We start from the raw sequence: 20027 nt of genomic DNA, 5'->3' as shown, positions 1-20027 counted from the left end.
GTTATCACGTCAAAAATGTTATATTTTTATGAAACATAAAAGCGTAACACACCATCGCACCGCACCGCGACCTTGGAGCAGTTCTAGGAATAGGTAGTACTGGCGTGGGCTTCCACACTATCGCACCGAACCGTCAAAACGGTGCGATCCTCCTTACAGACTGCCGCACACGTGCGCCAGTGTTGCCAAGTGTCCCATATTTCCATGTTTTTCATGGATGGTCTAGTGAAAAACATGATGAAAACATGGAAATACTTATGGGTGCGTCCCTCACGCAACGCTTTTTAAGCTCTCGTGCGAATGGGGCCTAAATCTCTTATTTTGCTGATAGTTTCTTCACAAAATATCAGTACCACTGAGCAACACTAGTTTTTAAACTTCAATGTTGGTTGCTGTGCCGTGGTTTCGTCGATCTGTCGAGGAACTGTCAAACAATCGTTCGCCGTCAGTACGATAAAGAAAACCGAAATAAGCATCATTTCCACATATTGACACGCATTGCAACGTTGACAAATTTAATTTACCATGGCAGACAAAAGAAAAACCAAAAAACGTAAAGAGGTAAGATTTCAACATTATTATGTCCGTACAGAGTTGAAGTATTCTGTGGTGATTTGCCTACGTTTTTGTGTAATTACGTGTGATTTCCCGGTGCCAGAAGATTCTCCTTGTTATCCCAACGGCTCGAGAATCTCCGTTAAATTTAGGCTTTTGCGTCGCATATTATCCACGTGCGTGTCATTCAATGACGCGTATATTTCACGCTCACTGCACTCCAGTAGAAACCATGTTATTTATAATCTCCGTCATTTCATTGTGTTGCTTTAGTTTAAAGCCCATATAAAACTAATTGTGAGTCTATTATTATCTTGAAGCTTTCTCATAAAAGATCACATTTATTTAAGTATGTTTAGACAAGAAATTTAAAGTTTTTATTTGATTTTTATGGTAGGATGTAGCAATTTCATGCATGTTTAAATTAATGATACCATGTTTTGTTCCATTCCAGCGAAAGAAGGTTAGATATGTTTGTTTACATTTCCTCACGGTTTGACTGCACTGTGTTTTGTTTTCTGTATCTAGAACACCACTTTGCAGCAAAGAACTGTAAGAACTATTCATAAACACTAATGGGCAGCTGACGGATCCAAAATACGTTAAAGTAATGTCGAACGATATACGTAATATGGATATGACTACAATTTATTTAAAAGAAGATAACATAATTGCAATAAAAAACAATCTTTTTTTAGGGTTCCGTACCCAAAGGGTAAAAATGGGACCCTATTACTAAGACTCCGCTGTCTGTCACCAGGCTGTATCTCATGAACCGTGATGTATTTCTGTTGCCGCTATAACAACAAATACTAAAAGCAGAATAAATAAAATATTTAAGTGGGGCTCCCATACAACAAACGTGATTTTTTGCCGTTTTTTGCGTAAGGGTACGGAACCCTTCGTGCGCCAGTCCCACTCGCACATTTGCTGGTTTTCAATACTACCTAAATATGCTATTCCTTTTATAGTTTACTATAAATAGAATATAGGAAAAATATCCTCTCTACATCTATAGATGTAAGAGGTGCATATTCGTGAATTGATACTTTACTATTATTTGGAATTTAGTGATATATAACAAAAAATGCATATATTTTTATAAATAAATAATACTGGAAATTTAATAAAAGTCTTATCCGTCTTTCGTGTCCATATTGCATCCATTGGCCGCCCTTAGTTATTATTTTTTTCTCTTAATCTGTTTTATACTTGTATCTTTAAGGTAGCGATAAAACATAAATTAACTAACGGAGGCTTGTAAAGTTTTATGAATAAGGGGGTTTATTTTTTTGGGAAAAGTATTGTATTTATCTACATTGATTTTCTCTTAACTCACTCTAAACTCTGTCACTCTGTGTGGTGTAAAATTAAGTTATATTTCATTATTAAACACACAATTGTCAATTTTCCTGTTACATACTCTTCAGAAAATATTTATTGCATTTCTTTTAAAATGCAGTACATAAGAAGTATCTATCTTTTTTTTTCCTATCTGGCTTTTACTCCCGGCAATTTTGCACAGGGTGAATTTGCCAATGTCGGTTTTTGACTTTCACACGTGAGGAGAATGTTCGGTATTCTTTGGTTGGGAAAACCTAAAAACAAATAATTACCTATCTTAGGGTGTCACTTGATTGCCTGTCATGTCATGGTTCAAGGGTTGATAGTACAATATATAGTTGGTAAAACCAAATTGGCAGTAAATAAGAACAAAAAAAAACTAGTCATACTTTTCTTTTGGGTGCTAGTACTAGTGTAAGACAAAGATAGTATGATAATCTCTGTCTATGTTTGAAATGAGACAGCCCTTTGACAAACTATATTTTAGTATTGCACTGTTGATAGATTACCAAAAGTAAATCTAATACTCTTAGTTTTATGCTTTGGTCCTTTAAAAAAATATGGAAAATGTTATTGCTTCATTTTGAAAAAGTTCTGGATTGTTCCTTTCATCTTGCTAGTAAATTTTGTGTGAATGGTGTTTAAGGAATTTTGTGTGGGTGGTGGATATTACGTAACGCAATTTGGGGGGAGGGTGGTTTTGTAAGACGTTACGATGCGTTACAGGGGCGGAAGGGGGGCTTGGAACAAGGCGTTACGTAACAATGTTTTTATTTATTAAATAAAATACATACATACATATAATAACGCCTATTTCCCGGAGGGGTAGGCAGAGACCACGGATTTCCACTTGCTACTCTCCTGGCAACACTTTATCGCGTATAGTTGACGCTATCTCTACTGACCTCGTTCATATACCTGTACTAACAATGGCATTCTGTTAAACAAAAGCCATTATTTCTTTTGTGAGAGCGCGTGGCCTTTGTGCCCGAGGCTCACACACAATGGCCACGCGCCCAAGGACAAAGGCCACGCGCTCACACAAAAGAAATAATGGCTTTTGTTTAACAGAATGCCATTGTTAGTACAGGTAAGTGAACGAGCTCAGTAGAGATAGCGTTAACTATAATCTATAATAATAAAAAATGGATTTGTTTCCGGTTGTAACTTTTCCTCTAATTTCCTTTCGTCTTTTCGCTTCCGTGCGACGAGAATGCATGTATTAATTAAAGTTATCTGTTACACGTGCGTTAGTGTCATGTTTACTAACAAAGTTAACATTTATCACGCATGCAATGTAGGTAACGATTCTTATCTGAGTAATCAGCTTGTCCAATATGTGTAACGCGCGCATAAGTGCAATCAATTTTAAGGGTGCTTGCACACAGAACTCACGGTTGGCTGATATCATGGCTCCTGTACACGATGGCCCAGCGCTGGACCAGCGTGATGGTCATGCGATGGTTATGGCTCCTCAACGGGATGGCCCAGCGAGATGGCCATGCGATGGTTGAGAGCACGCACTATGGAATCGGCCACGTGTAGATGCGTACGCACCATTGCTGGCCTTAACCTTTGTTGTGCGGATGAATAACCGACACCGTGGCTATCTCATCGCCATCCCGCCGCGCCATAAGCCATCCTACACCGCTCTATCCACACGCTGGCCCATCTTAGTGGGCCAGTATGAAGGCTCATCGTGCAGATGAGCCATGCGATGTTTACTATGCTATAGAGACCCAAATTCAACAAGCATCAAAGTAATATTTTTTTCAGGCCTTATTCCCATCTCCATTTGGGGTTGGCTCTTCTAATCTTTAATCTCCAGCGTGGTATTCTCTCGCCTCTTTGTCCGTATTGGTGTTTATATGGTCTTTTCAGGGTTCCGTACCCAAAGGGTAAAAACGGGACGCTATTACTAAGACTCCACTGTCCGTCTGTCTGTCTGTCACCAAGCTGTATCTCATGAACCGTGATAGCTAGACAGTTAAAATTTTCACACATGATGTATAGTTGTTCAAACCAAATTGTCAGTAAATAAGAAAAAAAAACTGTACTCATCCTTTTCTTTTGGGTGCTAGTACTAATGTAAGACAAAGATAGTATGATTCTCTCTGTCTATGTTTGAAATGAGACAGTCCTTTGACGAACTATATTTCTGTTGCCGCTATAACAACAAATACTAAAAAAATAATTTGTACGGAACCTTCGGTGGACGAGTCCGACTCGCACTTGTCCGGGTTTTTATGACTAACATCCGTGTGGTTCAGATCTTCCTTATGCCTTGGTTTCGGTTTAAGTTCTAGCACTTTTCTTGTCATGTGGTCACTGCCGGGCTAGCACATGATTGGCGCGAGAGTATCTCGCCGCGAGATAGACTACCCGTCCCCCTTTAATTCATAAAGACGGGTAGTCTATCTCGCGGCGAGATACTGGCGCGTCAATCATGTGCTCGGCCTACTGGTCACGCATCAGTACTTCATATACCTAGTAGAGTTGTTTTTTGAATCCTTTTAATAAAGACCTTATGAACTTTTTATCTAAATTAACATCCATTATTGTATGATTTGTGTACAGAACTCATGAATTTTATGTGAAGACTCGTTTTGGAATTACTTAAAAGACTGAACTTTTTAAGCGCAGAGCCTCGTAAAAATAAAAACCAGTCGAGCTCTTTAAATATAGACTCAAAAAACTCCTACTAACACTAATCTAATCGAACAATGTGATAATCAACAAAACATAAAAGAGACTTAATATGTCTCCTTATCTAACCATCCAATAAAATAAAGACAAATCAGGACTAGGGAATGCAAACCGGTTTTTAATTGTATAAAAAAACCGGTTAATAACCTAAATTTCATACAAATAAAAACCGGTTTTCATTCCCTAATCAGGACCGCTATGCGCCATTTTAAAGCGCCTACATATCTTAGCGGCTAAATGTCCCACTTTCCGTACTTTCACCAGCTACTCTAGACTAGTATCACAGTTAACGCGCTTGAGAGCGGTCGTGAAAGGTCGCGATGGTTAAACGGTGGTATGTGAGTGTCCGGCTTTATTTTATATTTTTATAAATGTTTACCACCCCTGTGTTACGAGTGGAAAGCTTGAAGTGTTTAATACCCCTGAGTTTAGTTTGTGTACCGAAAGGGTTAAAACGGGACCCTATTACTAAGACTCCACTGTCCGTCTGTCCGGCATTGTAATCGGCAAGTACTCGGCACGGCTCCCGCGATTCGGTCTGTACGGCGTGAGCCAAGAAAGACCTTGAGGAGGTGGTGGGAATGGTCCGTCTGTCTGTCTGTCACCAGGCTGTATATCATGAACCGTGATAGCTAGACCGCCGTTTTATTTATTAATTACACCATTAGCAAACTCGTAACTGTGAAACCAGTAACAAACTCGTAACTGTAAAATGCCTGGCCATGACAATGATCTTGATACACACCTGAACCGTTTCATTAGTATGCTTATCCAACTATCAAGTAGGCAAGTGGAATACCCGAGCTATAACTAAAATTGAACTCTATATGCATAAAGTTATGACTTAATTTTACTTGTGGGTTTTTTGTTTGAGGTATATACGCGTTTAGTTCAACTTGAACGTAGAATATTAAACTTTACATGTATTGTGTTGACTCAATGGGTATTAGGTTTTAATGACGTGCAGAATAGAACTTAGTAAGTTTGTGACAGTTAACTATGCTTTAATATTGGTTAGTTTTATCTGTTCGATTTGGATGTTAATGTTAACGCAAAAGAATAACGAGAATGTATTTCTTTTTTACGTAGAAAGTTCTCGAATTATATTTAGAGGAGATTATGTAGTTGGCCAAGATTTTCCTTTGCTGTCTGAACATTCTTCTTTTTAGGGTTCCGTACCCAAAGGGTAAAAACGGGACCCTATTACTAAGACTTCGCTGTCTATCTGTTTGTCTCCGGCAGGCTCCGACGTCTGTCATCTCATGAACCGTGATATCAGTTGAAATTTTCACAGATGATGTATTTCTGTTGCCGCTATAACAACAAATAACACGGAACCCTTCGTGCGCGAGTCCGACTCGCACTTGGCCGGTTTTTTTATTTATACTAGTGCATAAGATGCATTGGGATAACTTCGAAATCGGGGTAATTTTGAAAGTGGCTAATATCTATGAAACACGAAGCACTTCATTTCATCACACTTTAGCATAACTTACGCAGCGTACTACGTAGGCGAACAACACGCGAACGCGAAGCGCAGCAATTCGGCGCGTGGTGAATCAATCCTTTGATACCTATAGAAGTGTCCTACGTGGGCGATCTCGTTGCGAACGCGAACGCCGTGGGCCCGCCGCGCCGCTTCGCGTTCGCGAGTGTTCGCTTACGTAAGACGTAGCGTTACGCTACTCCAACGCTTATCAAGGAATTTTGCTTAGGTAATACTGTTGCTACTATATTTATATATAGTCAATATCCAGGGAGGAAAATGGGGACTACATTTGTACGGAGAAGCGGTCGTCCACTATTCCCTTAAGACAAACGATAAAGCTAATTGAGGCTTGTATCGCGTTTATGAATAACACCATTAATCAATAAACATGTCATTATGCGTGTGACTACGATTGTAATTTTATTATTTATGTCACGGTAGATAAAGTAACCTTGACGCATTTGTTTAATGTAATAAATACTTATATTAATGTTAACTAGTGAACATTAATATTACAATATAGGTCAGATGCCCATGCCCAGGTTCTGCGGGCTCAGCACTTTTTTCTCTATAAAACAAACATCTAATTCCAGGAATACGGGGAGCCTCCCGAGTCAGAAAAGCCGACGCGCGAGGAGTACTCCGTGGCCAAGTGGCTAAAGGCCAATGTGCCCACCAAGAAGACCAAGTTCCTGAACCATCATGTGGAGTACTTCACTGGTATGTTACTGTGTTCATACAGGACCTCACGAGTCAGAAGCCGACGTGCGAGGAGTACTCCGTGGCCAAGTGGCTGAAGGCTAACGTGCCCACCAAGAAAACCAAGTTCCTGAACCATCATGTGGAGTACTTCACTGGTATGTTACTGTGTTCATACAGGACCTCACGAGTCAGAAGCCGACGTGCGAGGAGTACTCCGTGGCCAAGTGGCTGAAGGCCAACGTGCCCACCAAGAAGACCAAGTTCCTGAACCATCATGTGGAGTACTTCACTGGTATGTTACTGTGTTCATACAGGACCTCACGAGTCAGAAGCCGACGTGCGAGGAGTACTCCGTGGCCAAGTGGCTGAAGGCTAACGTGCCCACCAAGAAAACGCAAGTTCCTGAACCATCATGTGGAGTACTTCACTGGTATGTTAACATGTTCAATTGTCATACACCGTGGAACATGAGAACCCGACAAATTTGAAGAGTCCAGAGAATGCCATAGTCAATATTTTTTATTCATATTCTTTAAAGTTTTCGTAAAGTACTACACTTGCTATTCAGGAAATATTGTAATTTCGACTCCATTCCCAAATTTTTAAAAGATTTTATGGCATTTTGAATCAAGAAAGTATTTTTTATTATTAGAATGGTTTGTTATCGTTTTTCGCATGCTTATTCATGCATAATAAGATGTTGACCAAATTTAGAGACCCGAATGTCGTACTACGATAATTTTATATTGAAGGGAAAAATGGAATAAGTTACGCTTCCGGCAGGACTTGAACCCACCACCTCCGCAATACTACGATACTACGACGCGTAATACGTACTAAGATAGTATGAATCACCTGCACATGTGTGCTGCAAAGGCAGTTTATTTGTAACATTTAAACTGAATAGATAAGGTAGATGGATTAACACACAGCACACAGCGATCAAGTTGTTTAATAAGATTCAAAACTTATTTAAAGGCAATTACAGTTCAGAAACCTAAAACCTTGACGACGTTTTCGTACCTACTTAATCATTTATCGTTTGATAGATTTTCTTTAAATTTTCTTTACAATCGTTGCCTCATCTTTACTCACCTTTTATCTTTATTTCACCTTTCGATTAATGACTGTTTAGGTACCGTAATCTGTTATTATAGTTTTTAATTGAATAGTAATTATTATGTCTTATTAAATTTACTTGAAGCTTTGCACTGATATAAAATAAAATATAAAATATTATTTACTTTAGCGTGTACTGTACTGTACTGTACTGTAGCGTGCGCTCTCTCGGAAGGGCTTCCACGGAAGACCAGCGTCGAGATCCGTAACTGGTATCTTGACATTAAGCTGAGTAGAGACCCTTTCAGTGACGCTTATTAATAATAAATTGTTCTGTTGTCTATGTAATACCTAAATTTAAGCGTTTTCTGAATAAATCTCTTCTATTCTATTCTATTCATGCGTGTCATGTTAAACTATGTCACGATCTTTTTTTTTAAACTAAGTAGCTAATCCGAAAATAGGAAATGCATACGCTTACGACTCCCGATATAGAAACACGACTCGTTTCATTCGTAAATTTCTCAATCTATTTTTTGTTACTAAAGACGGGAAGTGTCTTTCACTTGTCTTGATGTTTTTTGATCTGACGATTATATGCTGGACTCATTCGTATGTTTGATTGAATACAGTGCTTTATTTTTTGCTTTCTTAATAATTTAATTAAACTAATGTATGTATGTATAAACTCTTTATTGTACAAAGACATAGAACATATATATGGCACAGAAAGAGGCAGTACAAAGGCGAACTTATCCCTTTAAGGGATTTCTTCCAGTTAACCTTTGAGTAGATGAGAATTGATGAAGAACGGCAGACAAATATAGCACTGCGTACAATAGACTAGAGGAAAGTCAATAAATTTATAAAAGAGGGCGAAAATAAATAAAATAAGATAAAAATTTGAAGTAACAGTATAACAAATATATATAATACCTACGTTTTATATAATAAATATACATCCATAGTCACAAACAGTTAATTCTGGTCCGATAGCCACAGTTTCCTTAACTGCCCCTTAAGCGATGCAACGGACCGCGATTTCCTTAAGGAGGGAGACAACTCATTCCAAAGCTGAACCGCTCGTACCGCAAAAGATTTACCATACGCACTAGATTTGTGATGACTAATGTTCATCATGTTATCCGAGACTGATAATGCATTTTTAAATTTGAGATTTACTATAATGAAATTTGTTAAAACTAGAGAAAATGTAATACCTACCGGCTTATTACAGTTCCACATTGTATATTTATAATAGTCCTTTAATGAATCTGCGTTTCAACGAATGCGTGTCGATTAACCCGATTCGAGTATCGATAATAAATAATAAAACCGGCCAAGTGCGAGTCGGACTCGCGCACGAAGGGTTCCGTACCATTACGCAAAAAACGGCAAAAAATATCACGATTGTTGTATGAGAGCCCCACTTAAATATTTATTTTATTCTGTTTTTAGTATTTGTTGTTATAGCGGCAACGGAAATACATCATCTGTGAAAATTTCAACTGTCTAGCTATCACGGTTCATGAGATACAGCCTGGTGACAGACAGACAGACGGACAGTGAAGTCTTAGTAATAGGGTCCCGTTTTTACCCTTTTAGGTACGGAACCCTAAACATAATAGCCTTTATTATTGAAGTTTACAAATAATTAGGTTAAATGCAGTAATTATGTTTCTACAACTTCAACTCTTCCTTTGACGTAAACCTTTTACTTCTATCCCTTGCTGTTTGCAATTACCTCCACCAATTATTTTTAGGTCATCTGACCATCAAAATCTTGTGGTCCACTTTTTAGAGTTCCGTACCCAAAATGGCGAAAGCGGAACCCTTATAATTTCGCCATACATGTCCGTCTGTCGGTCTGCCTGTATGTTACAGCCATTTATCTTTTATTATGCCTATAGGCATAGGCATAGCTCGAATCGATTGGACACATCTTATCCATTGTCGGAGCTAATGTTTAATAACACGCGCCTCTGTTACAATTCTTTATGTGGAGAGCTCGGATTTGCTCTAGTTTTTAAATTGTTTAATGAAAGAAGTAGGAAGTTTAATGTGATCATTGTGCACCGTGACGTCAAATGTGTTAAATTAAACGGTCACAACTTATTTGAATAACTGTCAATTCGGACATTTCGGACACATTTTGATGTAGGTATAACACTGAAAATGGGTGTCATTTTCATATTTCATTTCTTGTTATAATATTTTAACAAAAAACCGGCCGAGTGCGAGTCGGACTCGCGCACGAAGGGTTCCGTACCATTACGCAAAAAACGGCAAAAAAATCACGTTTGTTGTATGGGAGCCCCACTTAAATATTTCTTTTATTCTGTTTTTACTTGTTGTTATAGCGGCAACAGAAATACATCATCTGTGAAAATTTCAACACAGCCCCGTGACAGACAGACGGACGGACAGCGGAGTGTTAGTAATAGGGTCCCGTTTTTACCCTTTGGGTACGGAACTCTAAAAACTAAGCATGAAACTACACCGATAAGGGCCCACTGATTACCAGTTTGCCGGACGATATCAGCATGTCAGTTGTTCGGAACTGTCAACGTTTTCTTCTAACTGACAGGCTGATATCGTCCGGTGGACTGGTAATCAGTGGGCCCCATAAGACGTAACATTTTATACTAATAACGCAATTATGTTTCTAGGAGTGAAAGCCGTGGACGCGCTCCTGACATCAAAATGGGCGACAGGAAAGAATCCCATCTTCACAACCCGGCTCGAGGTCACAGATTACTTGCATCAGATGCTGCTGCACAAACTCTTCCACAGGGCTAAGAAGGTAAGATACTTCTGTCTGTCTGTCTGTCTGTTAACACTTCACGCTTAAACCGCTGAACCAATCTGTCGTAAAAATGGGTGACAGGCAAGTATCCCATCTTCATAACGCGGCTCGAGGTCACAGATTACTTGCACCATATGCTGCTGCACAAACTCTTCCACAGGGCTAAGAAGGTAAGATACTTATGTCTGTCTATCTGTCTAACTCTGAACCAATCTGTCGTAAAAATGGGTGACAGGCAAGAATCCCATCTTTACAACGCGGCTCGAGGTCACAGATTACTTGTACCAGATGCTGTGGCACAAACTCTTCCACAGGGCTGAGAAAGTTCGTATTCTTTGTAATATTAGTCTCCTTGTCAGTAAAATAAAATCTTGTCAGGTCGTACTCAGTGTCTACTATCACGAACAAAATACTCCGAAGCAATGAAATCTTATGAAAAAAAAATAAGTTAATGACCTGTTCAACTGTATTTGTTAAATATGGCTGATTCTCAGCAGTGGGCGTAAAATATTGTAGAGCTTTCGTGAGGTTTTTTTGTCTCCCTGACCAGGGGTGCGAAACTCCTCCTTTCGGGCATTCTCGGCTCCGTTCGGCTCAGCATTGCTCCGAGCAATTATTAGGGTTGGCACATCTTGACGTCCCTTTGCGTGTACGACCACAGATAAAATAATGACTTGAATTTTGACAACCCTAAACAGCCGAAAGGGATAGTACTATACATAAGAGAGGGACAGCATGATTCGTCCTTGAATCGCTGTCAAACTTCGGTTTTGTAGGAAGTTTTCTTTCTGTACGCTAGTACTATTAATTATTCTGTGCCCTGACATCGTATCCATCCCTCTGTGCTCAAATTTTGCATTATATTTTGCAATATGCATGTTAATTTTATGAGCTTTCTTTATGTGGCTTCGTTGCCTGATATTTAAAAAAAAATCATTTCAGGTACCAGTGAGCGAACAGGAGTTAAAAGGAAAGAAGAAGAAGGATGCAGATAAAAACAAGAGTGGCGATGAGAAGGACGAGAAGAGTCAGGTCAGCGCGAGTGAGGGAAAGGTAAGAATAACTAATAATATTATAACTATAGCCATAGGTTATATACGTACTCATAAGGCGCTATTCATATGTTATGTAAGACGATTTTTGCCAGTTTTTAACCCCCTCCCTCCCCTATGTACTAGCTGGCCAAAATTTCGATCGATAAATTTTTAACCCTCCGAGCAAAAACATATAACACCCCACGTTATATGTTTGACGCCAATGTCTGTCTGTCTGTCTCTGGCATCCTACTCTCCAACGGATGGACCGATTTCGATGCGTTTTTTTAGGGTTCCATACCCCAAGGATAAAAACGGGACCCTATTACTAAGACTCCTCTGTCCGTCTGTCTGTCTTTCCGTCTGGCTGTCTGTCACCAGGCTGTTGTATGGGAGCCCCACTTAAATATTTATTTTATTCTGTTTTTAGTATTTGTTGTTATAGCGGAAACAGAAATACATCATCTGTTAAAATTTCAAGTGTCATGAGATGAGAGAGCCTGGTGACAGACAGACGGACAGCGGAGTCTTAGTAATAGGGTCCCGTTTTTATCCTTTGGGTACGGAATCCTACAAAATAATGCATTTTTTGTATCTGTAATATTATGACTGATAATATTACAGAAACAATATTTTTATGACCTATTGTCTTTTTATAGTTCATTATTATCCATTATCTTCTATATTTCTATAGTTCTAGTAAATACTCTTGTGACGCATTTATTATGCAGTTCTAATTAACTCGTTCACCGCTAAGCTACGCTCGTAGTGCACTGTGAATCGACGCCATGTAAAGGTACGAGTATTTGGTAGTAGCCCAATAATAACGTGCTGTGATTAGCTCTGTCATTAGTCATTTTAAGTTCTTCCAAGGAACAAGAGATGTCGCAAGAAGGAAATGAATGAAAAAAGTTTTATTTTTCATCTATTAATCTGTCCTGTAGGACACAAAAGACGGCAAGGACAAGGACAACAAAGAGAAAGAGAAGAAGAAACGCAAGATCCGGCTAGAAATGCACATGGAGCAAGTTTTCCTGGACACCCTGGACGCCTACGTGTGGATATACGACCCCATGCCGTGGTACTACTGGGTGTGCGGGGCGTTGGTCGTGTTCGGGACCATCGGCGTCTGCATGTTCCCGCTATGGCCTGCTACTGTCAGGTGAGATATTTAATATTGATCTCTCCTTCCAGAAGGAGAAATAGAATCTTTTCAATCAATACTTTTAAATACTTTTTAGGGTTCCGTACCTCAAAAGCGTCGTACAGGGCCCTTCAAGTTCAATATAATAATGCGTTCCGGGTGTTGATGGGGCTGCCGCGCTTCTGCAGCGCCTCACAAATGTTCGCGTAGGCGCGCGTAACCTGTTTTACAGCAGCATCGCTAGTAGCCCCAACACCATCCTGTCTATGATTGCGGATAGAATGGATTGTCCGTACATAATGCACTGTTGTGGATTTCACAAGCCCAGTAACAGTGTATAGCCGTGTAAGCCCAGTAACAGTGTATTTTTTACCTATGTCTGACGTACCTAATTTTGCAATGCTAATTTTAATTTTGAATTTTAGAATTGTCCAAATTAAAATGTTATTAAGTAATACTAACTCATTTTAGTTGTAGTATCTTAGTTTTTTTTTTTTTTTTAGTATTTAGTATTAATAATTTTAGTTTTAATTTTTAGTTAAGAACTTACTAACAATGCTAAGGACCTATGAGTTGTCTGAAAATAAACGAATTTTATTTATTTATTTATAGCAACTGTAAATTTAGTTAAGATATTTATTGTTTTATACTAACATATTTAACATAATTATACATAAGTTTTATTATAAGTACTAACATTTTATGAGCCATGACTCATGAGCTCGAAATATACTTTAATTTAATTTAATTTTAAAAGGAAAAAACGGTACCCTTATAGGATCACTTTGTTGTCCTTCCGTCTGTCTATCAAGACCCTTTATCTCGGGAACGCGTGGAGGTATCGAGTTGAAATTAAAACCATATACCCAGGTCTACAGTCCCTTGAAGCTGTGAAAATACCTAATACAAACTTCCAAGTTAATAAAAAAATAAGATATGCCACAAAAAACGTAAATTTCGACACTCTCAAGGGTTGTTAATGTGATGCCAGCATTCCGTCCGGCATGCAAGCAAGCAAATGAGCAATTTATCACAATGATGTAGATATTAAAATAATATATAGAAATAATACAAAAATACAGGACTTGAAAGTTTCAAAATTTAAGTAACTTTTCAACTTCCAAAAAGGAAAAAAGTAAGGGTACCATTCGATTTCTTACATTTTATCCGAAAAAATATTGTACAGCAACTATATACATAAACGCAATATTTCATCGACAAAATGCAATTTTCTTATTTTGTCCATATATTCAAAATGCTCTCAGTGAACTTGAGCTTGACGTCACGTTCACTTATCGTTTTGTTATAAGCGTTTCGCGAGTGAAGTACGATTGTCGGGCTTTGACTATCATTTCTGACTTTTGTATTGCGTATTGCTTTAATGCAATGGGTACCATATAGACATTTGATCCTAAAAATAAACCTGATCGATTGATACCATTAATAAAAATGTGTCACCTAGCCTATTCATGTTGTTTTCGGTATTTCAGAAAAGGTGTATACTACTTATCGATCGCGGCCGCCGCGTTCCTGGTGCTTATCATCGCTCTGGCCGTACTCCGCGTGGTGGTGTTCTGTCTGGTGTGGCTGCTAACGTTGTCGCGGCACCATCTCTGGCTGCTGCCCAACCTGACCGAAGACGTGGGGTTCTTCGCCTCCTTCTGGCCGCTGTATAAGGTGAGTTCCTGGACACTGTCTAAATTTGTACGTTTCAGCCATAATAGACGATTTTGGTTGCAAATGTTGCTTGAAAACGGTGACCGCACGGTCATAGGGCAAGGGGTCATCCATTAATTACATAACACGTTTAGGAGGGGGTCAAGAAAATTACATTACATAGTGCTCCGTACAAAACTTTGTCAAAACTTATTTCTCATTTTATGGGGAAATTAGGAGATTGGGAATGGAAGCTAGTTTTTTATTAGTACGCATTTTAAAAAACGTATCTTTTCAGTACGAATACCGCGGGCCCGGCTCGGAGAGTGACAAGTCATCTAAAAAGAAGAAACGCAAGAAAGACAAGCTCTCGGACGACGAGGAGGACAAGTCGCCGCTGCTGCCCGACCAGCGCGCCGACGACGCGCCGGCGACAGCGGGGGAACCCACTCACACCAAGTATGTACACTATACAGTAGACAGACAAGCTCTCGGACGACGAGGAGGACAAGTCGCCGCTGCTGCCCGGCCAGCGCGCCGACGACGCGCCGGAGACAGCGGGGGAACCCACTCACACCAAGTATGTACACTATACAGTAGACAGACAAGCTCTCGGACGACGAGGAGGACAAGTCGCCGCTGCTGCCCGGCCAGCGCGCCGACGACGCGCCGGAGACAGCGGGGGAACCCACTCACACCAAGTATGTACACTATACAGTAGACAGACAAGCTCTCGGACGACGAGGAGGACAAGTCGCCGCTGCTGCCCGGCCAGCGCGCCGACGACGCGCCGGCGACAGCGGGGGAACCCACTCACACCAAGTAAGTACACTATACAGTAGACAGACAAGCTCTCGGAAGACGAGGAGGACAAGTCGCCGCTGCTGCCCGGCCAGCGCGCCGACGACGCGCCGGCGACAGCGGGGGAACCCACTCACACCAAGTATGTACACTATACAGTAGACAGACAAGCTCTCGGAAGACGAGGAGGACAAGTCGCCGCTGCTGCCCGGCCAGCGCGCCGACGACGCGCCGGCGACAGCGGGGGAACCCACTCACACCAAGTATGTACACTATACAGTAGACAGACAAGCTCTCGGAAGACGAGGAGGACAAGTCGCCGCTGCTGCCCGGCCAGCGCGCCGACGACGCGCCGGCGACAGCGGGGGAACCCACTCACACCAAGTATGTACACTATACAGTAGACAGACAAGCTCTCGGACGACGAGGAGGACAAGTCGCCGCTGCTGCCCGGCCAGCGCGCCGACGACGCGCCGGCGACAGCGGGGGAACCCACTCACACCAAGTATGTACACTATACAGTAGACAGACAAGCTCTCGGAAGACGAGGAGGACAAGTCGCCGCTGCTGCCCGGCCAGCGCGCCGACGACGCGCCGGCGACAGGGGGGGAACCCACTCACACCAAGTATGTACACTATACAGTAGACAGACAAGCTCTCGGAAGACGAGGAGGACAAGTCGCCGCTGCTGCCCGGCCAGCGCGCCGACGACGCGCCGGCGACAGCGGGGGAACCCACTCACACCAAGTATGTACACTATACAGTAGACAGACAAGCTCTCGGAAGACGAGGAGGACAAGTCGCCGCTGCTGCCCGGCCAGCGCGCCGACGACGCGCCGGCGACAGGGGGGGAGCCCACTCACACCAAGTATGTACACTATACAGTAGACAGACAAGCTCTCGGACGACGAGGAGGACAAGTCGCCGCTGCTGCCCGGCCAGCGCGCCGACGACGCGCCGGCGACAGCGGGGGAACCCACTCACACCAAGTATGTACACTATACAGTAGACAGACAAGCTCTCGGAAGACGAGGAGGACAAGTCGCCGCTGCTGCCCGGCCAGCGCGCCGACGACGCGCCGGCGACAGGGGGGGAGCCCACTCACACCAAGTATGTACACTATACAGTAGACAGACAAGCTCTCGGAAGACGAGGAGGACAAGTCGCCGCTGCTGCCCGGCCAGCGCGCCGACGACGCGCCGGCGACAGCGGGGGAACCCACTCACACCAAGTATGTACACTATACAGTAGACAGACAAGCTCTCGGAAGACGAGGAGGACAAGTCGCCGCTGCTGCCCGGCCAGCGCGCCGACGACGCGCCGGCGACAGGGGGGGAGCCCACTCACACCAAGTATGTACACTATACAGTAGACAGACAAGCTCTCGGAAGACGAGGAGGACAAGTCGCCGCTGCTGCCCGGCCAGCGAGCCGACGACGCGCCGGCGACAGCGGGGGAGCCCACTCACACCAAGTATGTACACTATACAGAAAACAGACAAGCTCTCGGACGACGAGGAGGACAAGTCGCCGCTGCTGCCCGGCCAGCGCGCCGACAGTGTGGAATAAAGTTATGGGCCCTGGAGGGAAAGTGCCTTAAAACCTTAAGTTAGCTCATTTTACTCAGACGAGTGTAGTAAGACCTAATGTTTCTTGGAGTAGGATGGAGATTGCAAGTGGGCGTTCCCGTCTATTGTACATATTGTCGTGGTCGACTCACTTTATGCACAGACTATGATGAGTAGCTTTATTAAATACATACTTGAATGACGTTCGTGTGACACACGTATGTTTATGTAACAAAATATTGTTTATTAAATTTAAAATGCCGTATTGTACAGAGTATTAAGCTGCAGAAATAATAGCTGTATAAAAAATATTTCACGCGGAGGGATTTTCTATAACCAGAAAATATTATTTTAGAATATAACCTGATAAACACAAAAATACAGTTTGTTTGGAATTATTTACGTAATACGTTAATAAAGTTATATAATGGGCTGTCATTATGGACCATCGTGAGTTTAAAACAATATTTTGCCCTGACTTTCTCACTAATATTGATTTTCACTTGTTTTCAGAGAGGAGGCACCCTCGCCGGGCGAGAAGCAGTCAGAGTCTGAAAGCGAGAACAGCCAGCGATCGTCGACCGACCGCGACTTCGAGATGGTAGACCCTAAGGACCTCGATGATAAGGAGGAACAGTAACAAGGCACGTAACTTTAGACTGTATTAGAAACAAAGGGTTGTTCATTGGTAGGAAGACATGTAGATCCTTTGACCGCTGAAGATGGCAACTTACGCGTGCGGCTACAGCCCAAACCCTCGTGCATTCCAACTAGTTTGTAATCCGGATCCGGATCCGCGGAGCTTCCCATACATTTCAGATCCGTCGCGCACGATAGGCTTAGCGTTCAAAGGAAAATATGTACAATCGGGGACATTGGCGGTGAACCACTTTGAGGGCAAAAATCGTTTAATCGTCTTGCAGACGCTCAGGGGATATCATAAAAGTGATGACCAATAGCATGGCACTTAAAAATGTGGGTGTTGAAAAAAAAGGTTAGCTCAGGTAAAGTTTATTGCCGTCCGTTGTCTTTGTGACGGCCGGCATTTGCAAACAGATAAGGAATCCAAAATGCATCCTACTTGGTTATCTTTATGGGGAGGCGAAGCTTAGCCTAAACAACAACAACTGATAAACTGTCCTTACTACCTATTGTTTGTCTCATTACCTATTTTTACCCTTTTCATTATTAACATAGGTTCCTAAATGTATCGTTATTGGTTATCTCTATGGGAGGCGGAGTTTAGCTCACTCGTAAGGATTGAGGCATAGAGTAACTTATACTAGAGCGGTACTGTCATAGTAAATTTTGTAACCCCAGTAAATTCACTGCCATCTGTCGACACACTTTAAAACTAAAAATAAATATTTATAAAAATACGATAAAATGTATTTAAATATGGATAAATGATTGTTTTTATTTGCATTAATTATTTTTATGATTTTGACCCATGTTCTTTCACTAATATGCGTTAAAATTATAAATAACAAACGAAACCGTCAACGCCCTCTATACGAGTGTAGGCCAAAACTAGTGGCGCACTCTGATTGAGAATCAAATTTTCGTGATTTTCGAGGCACGTTTTTTCCTTAGACTGTATCCATCTATTACGGAGTTATATCTATCTTTGGATTGAGGTAAAAAAAATCTGTAGTGGTTCACCGGGAATGTCCCCGACAGTACTTTGATTTTGACAGCTGATGAAGGTAATATTATCCGGTAATTTAGGAGGCTGCGAACCACTTAGTTCGCTCGTTCTTCTATTTGGTTATCGCTCGAAAGCCTGGTTGTCAAAAGTATACGTGTGACAATCAAATCTTCAGTTGTCAAACCCAGATCTGTTCTGCCATAAGTAACACTTTGATTAGAAACAAATTTGAGTTATAACAAGCCAGTGCACTCGGGTCGACGTATATCGAAAAATTGTCCACAAATTTTTGGTGCAGACATTTTACATTTATTCCGTTCTGTTATAGATTGTTACCATTTCACGTCGAGTTTAGCAAATTTTGATATGCGTCGAATCAATTTTAGTGTGACTTGTCACAACATATTTTTTTGACAGAATATCGTTTCAAAAATTTTATTCGTTCGGTAGTTACTTCTAAACTAATTTTTCTGGCAATGTTAATCAAAGGAGTTTTTTTCTTTATATGATGTTATTGGCAAATGTAAAGTATCGTTAAAATTAATGCGTTTTAGGCCAATGTAAATCGGCGTATAAGCTACTGCTGCAATGCATAATTATTTTTCAGCGTATTTTCACGGAAACGTACGAACGTGTCTTGTCCAGTCAGTCTCGGTATAAAGAGTACTGAGGTTGACTGAAGAAGCATGACAAATACGAACGTTTCCGAGAAAATACGATGGAAAATAATTAGGCACTACATCTTAACGCCGCCAACTAAGTAGACAAGTTATAGGACAAGTTAAAAATTACTTGTGAAATAAATAAAAAAACAAAGTACTTGTGAAATAGTAAGCGTTCTCTCAGTGACCTCTTCCATTCATTTGTACGGTGTGTATGTCTTGGCGTTGTAAGAATGTTTATTTATTTTATTATTATACGTTTTAAACAATTTGTTTTAGTCCACTCAATTATGTATAGGTATAGTAAAAATTATTTGAAGTGTAAACATAAATGAAAATATTAGAAAAATCCATAAAAAATAACTCTCTAGAGGTGTCAGGGCCTTGTTTTAAAGTTACTTCTATACGAGTCTCCTTTTAGACTTCCATTTGACCGCCAAAAGGTTACATTATAAAATGAACCTTAATACATTCTAATAAAGTTTAAGATATAGAATAAAATGCTACTTATATTATAGTCGTGGGGGTCAAAAGGCTAATATTTTGACGTCTACTTTTGTAAAACATGGCCTTGGGTATTACTCAATAAATTATTTATAAAGCTCATTTACACTGTTTTAGTCGAAACTGGAATTGTCAGAAAGATTAAAAACACAAGCTATTAAAGGCATTTAAAGTTTTATCCAAGAGATTTTATATAAAATGTGGAAAGTTTAAGGAAATATCATGCCCCCGAGGTTAAAGTTGAAGATGACTTTACACATTTAATACAAAAAATGAATCTTTGTTTTTTATAAGGGGGTCATTTTGGTCAAATAAGTTAGAGTGAGCGAGTAGAGAGTAGAGATATGTAT

General features: G+C 40.9%; 1 protein-coding gene across 1 annotated transcript; it reads left to right on the top strand.

The window, feature by feature from the left end:
• Nucleotides 1-401: 401 nt before the first annotated feature.
• LOC134745963 (translocation protein SEC62) lies at nt 402-17648 on the top strand. The gene is made up of 8 exons (XM_063680112.1): nt 402-561; nt 6688-6814; nt 10525-10658; nt 11604-11714; nt 12640-12857; nt 14330-14516; nt 14794-14954; nt 17377-17648. Exons 1-8 carry the CDS (start codon nt 526-528, stop codon nt 17501-17503), a joined length of 1101 nt encoding a protein of 366 aa, XP_063536182.1. The 5' UTR covers nt 402-525; the 3' UTR covers nt 17504-17648.
• Nucleotides 17649-20027: the final 2379 nt, after the last annotated feature.

This window comes from Cydia strobilella, chromosome 12, assembly GCF_947568885.1.
Source record: "Cydia strobilella chromosome 12, ilCydStro3.1, whole genome shotgun sequence".
NCBI lineage: Eukaryota > Metazoa > Arthropoda > Insecta > Lepidoptera > Tortricidae > Cydia > Cydia strobilella.
The sequence above is the reverse complement of the archived record's forward strand: the minus strand, read 5'-3'. Positions and strand labels throughout refer to the sequence as shown.

Coding starts and splice junctions, on each gene's coding strand:
- LOC134745963 (XM_063680112.1), top strand. CDS start 526: ATGGCAGACAAAAGAAAAACCAAAAAACGTAAAGAG. Junction 562..6,687: donor AAACCAAAAAACGTAAAGAG/GTAAGATTTCAA, acceptor ATCTAATTCCAG/GAATACGGGGAGCCTCCCGA. Junction 14,955..17,376: donor GGGGAACCCACTCACACCAA/GTATGTACACTA, acceptor ACTTGTTTTCAG/AGAGGAGGCACCCTCGCCGG.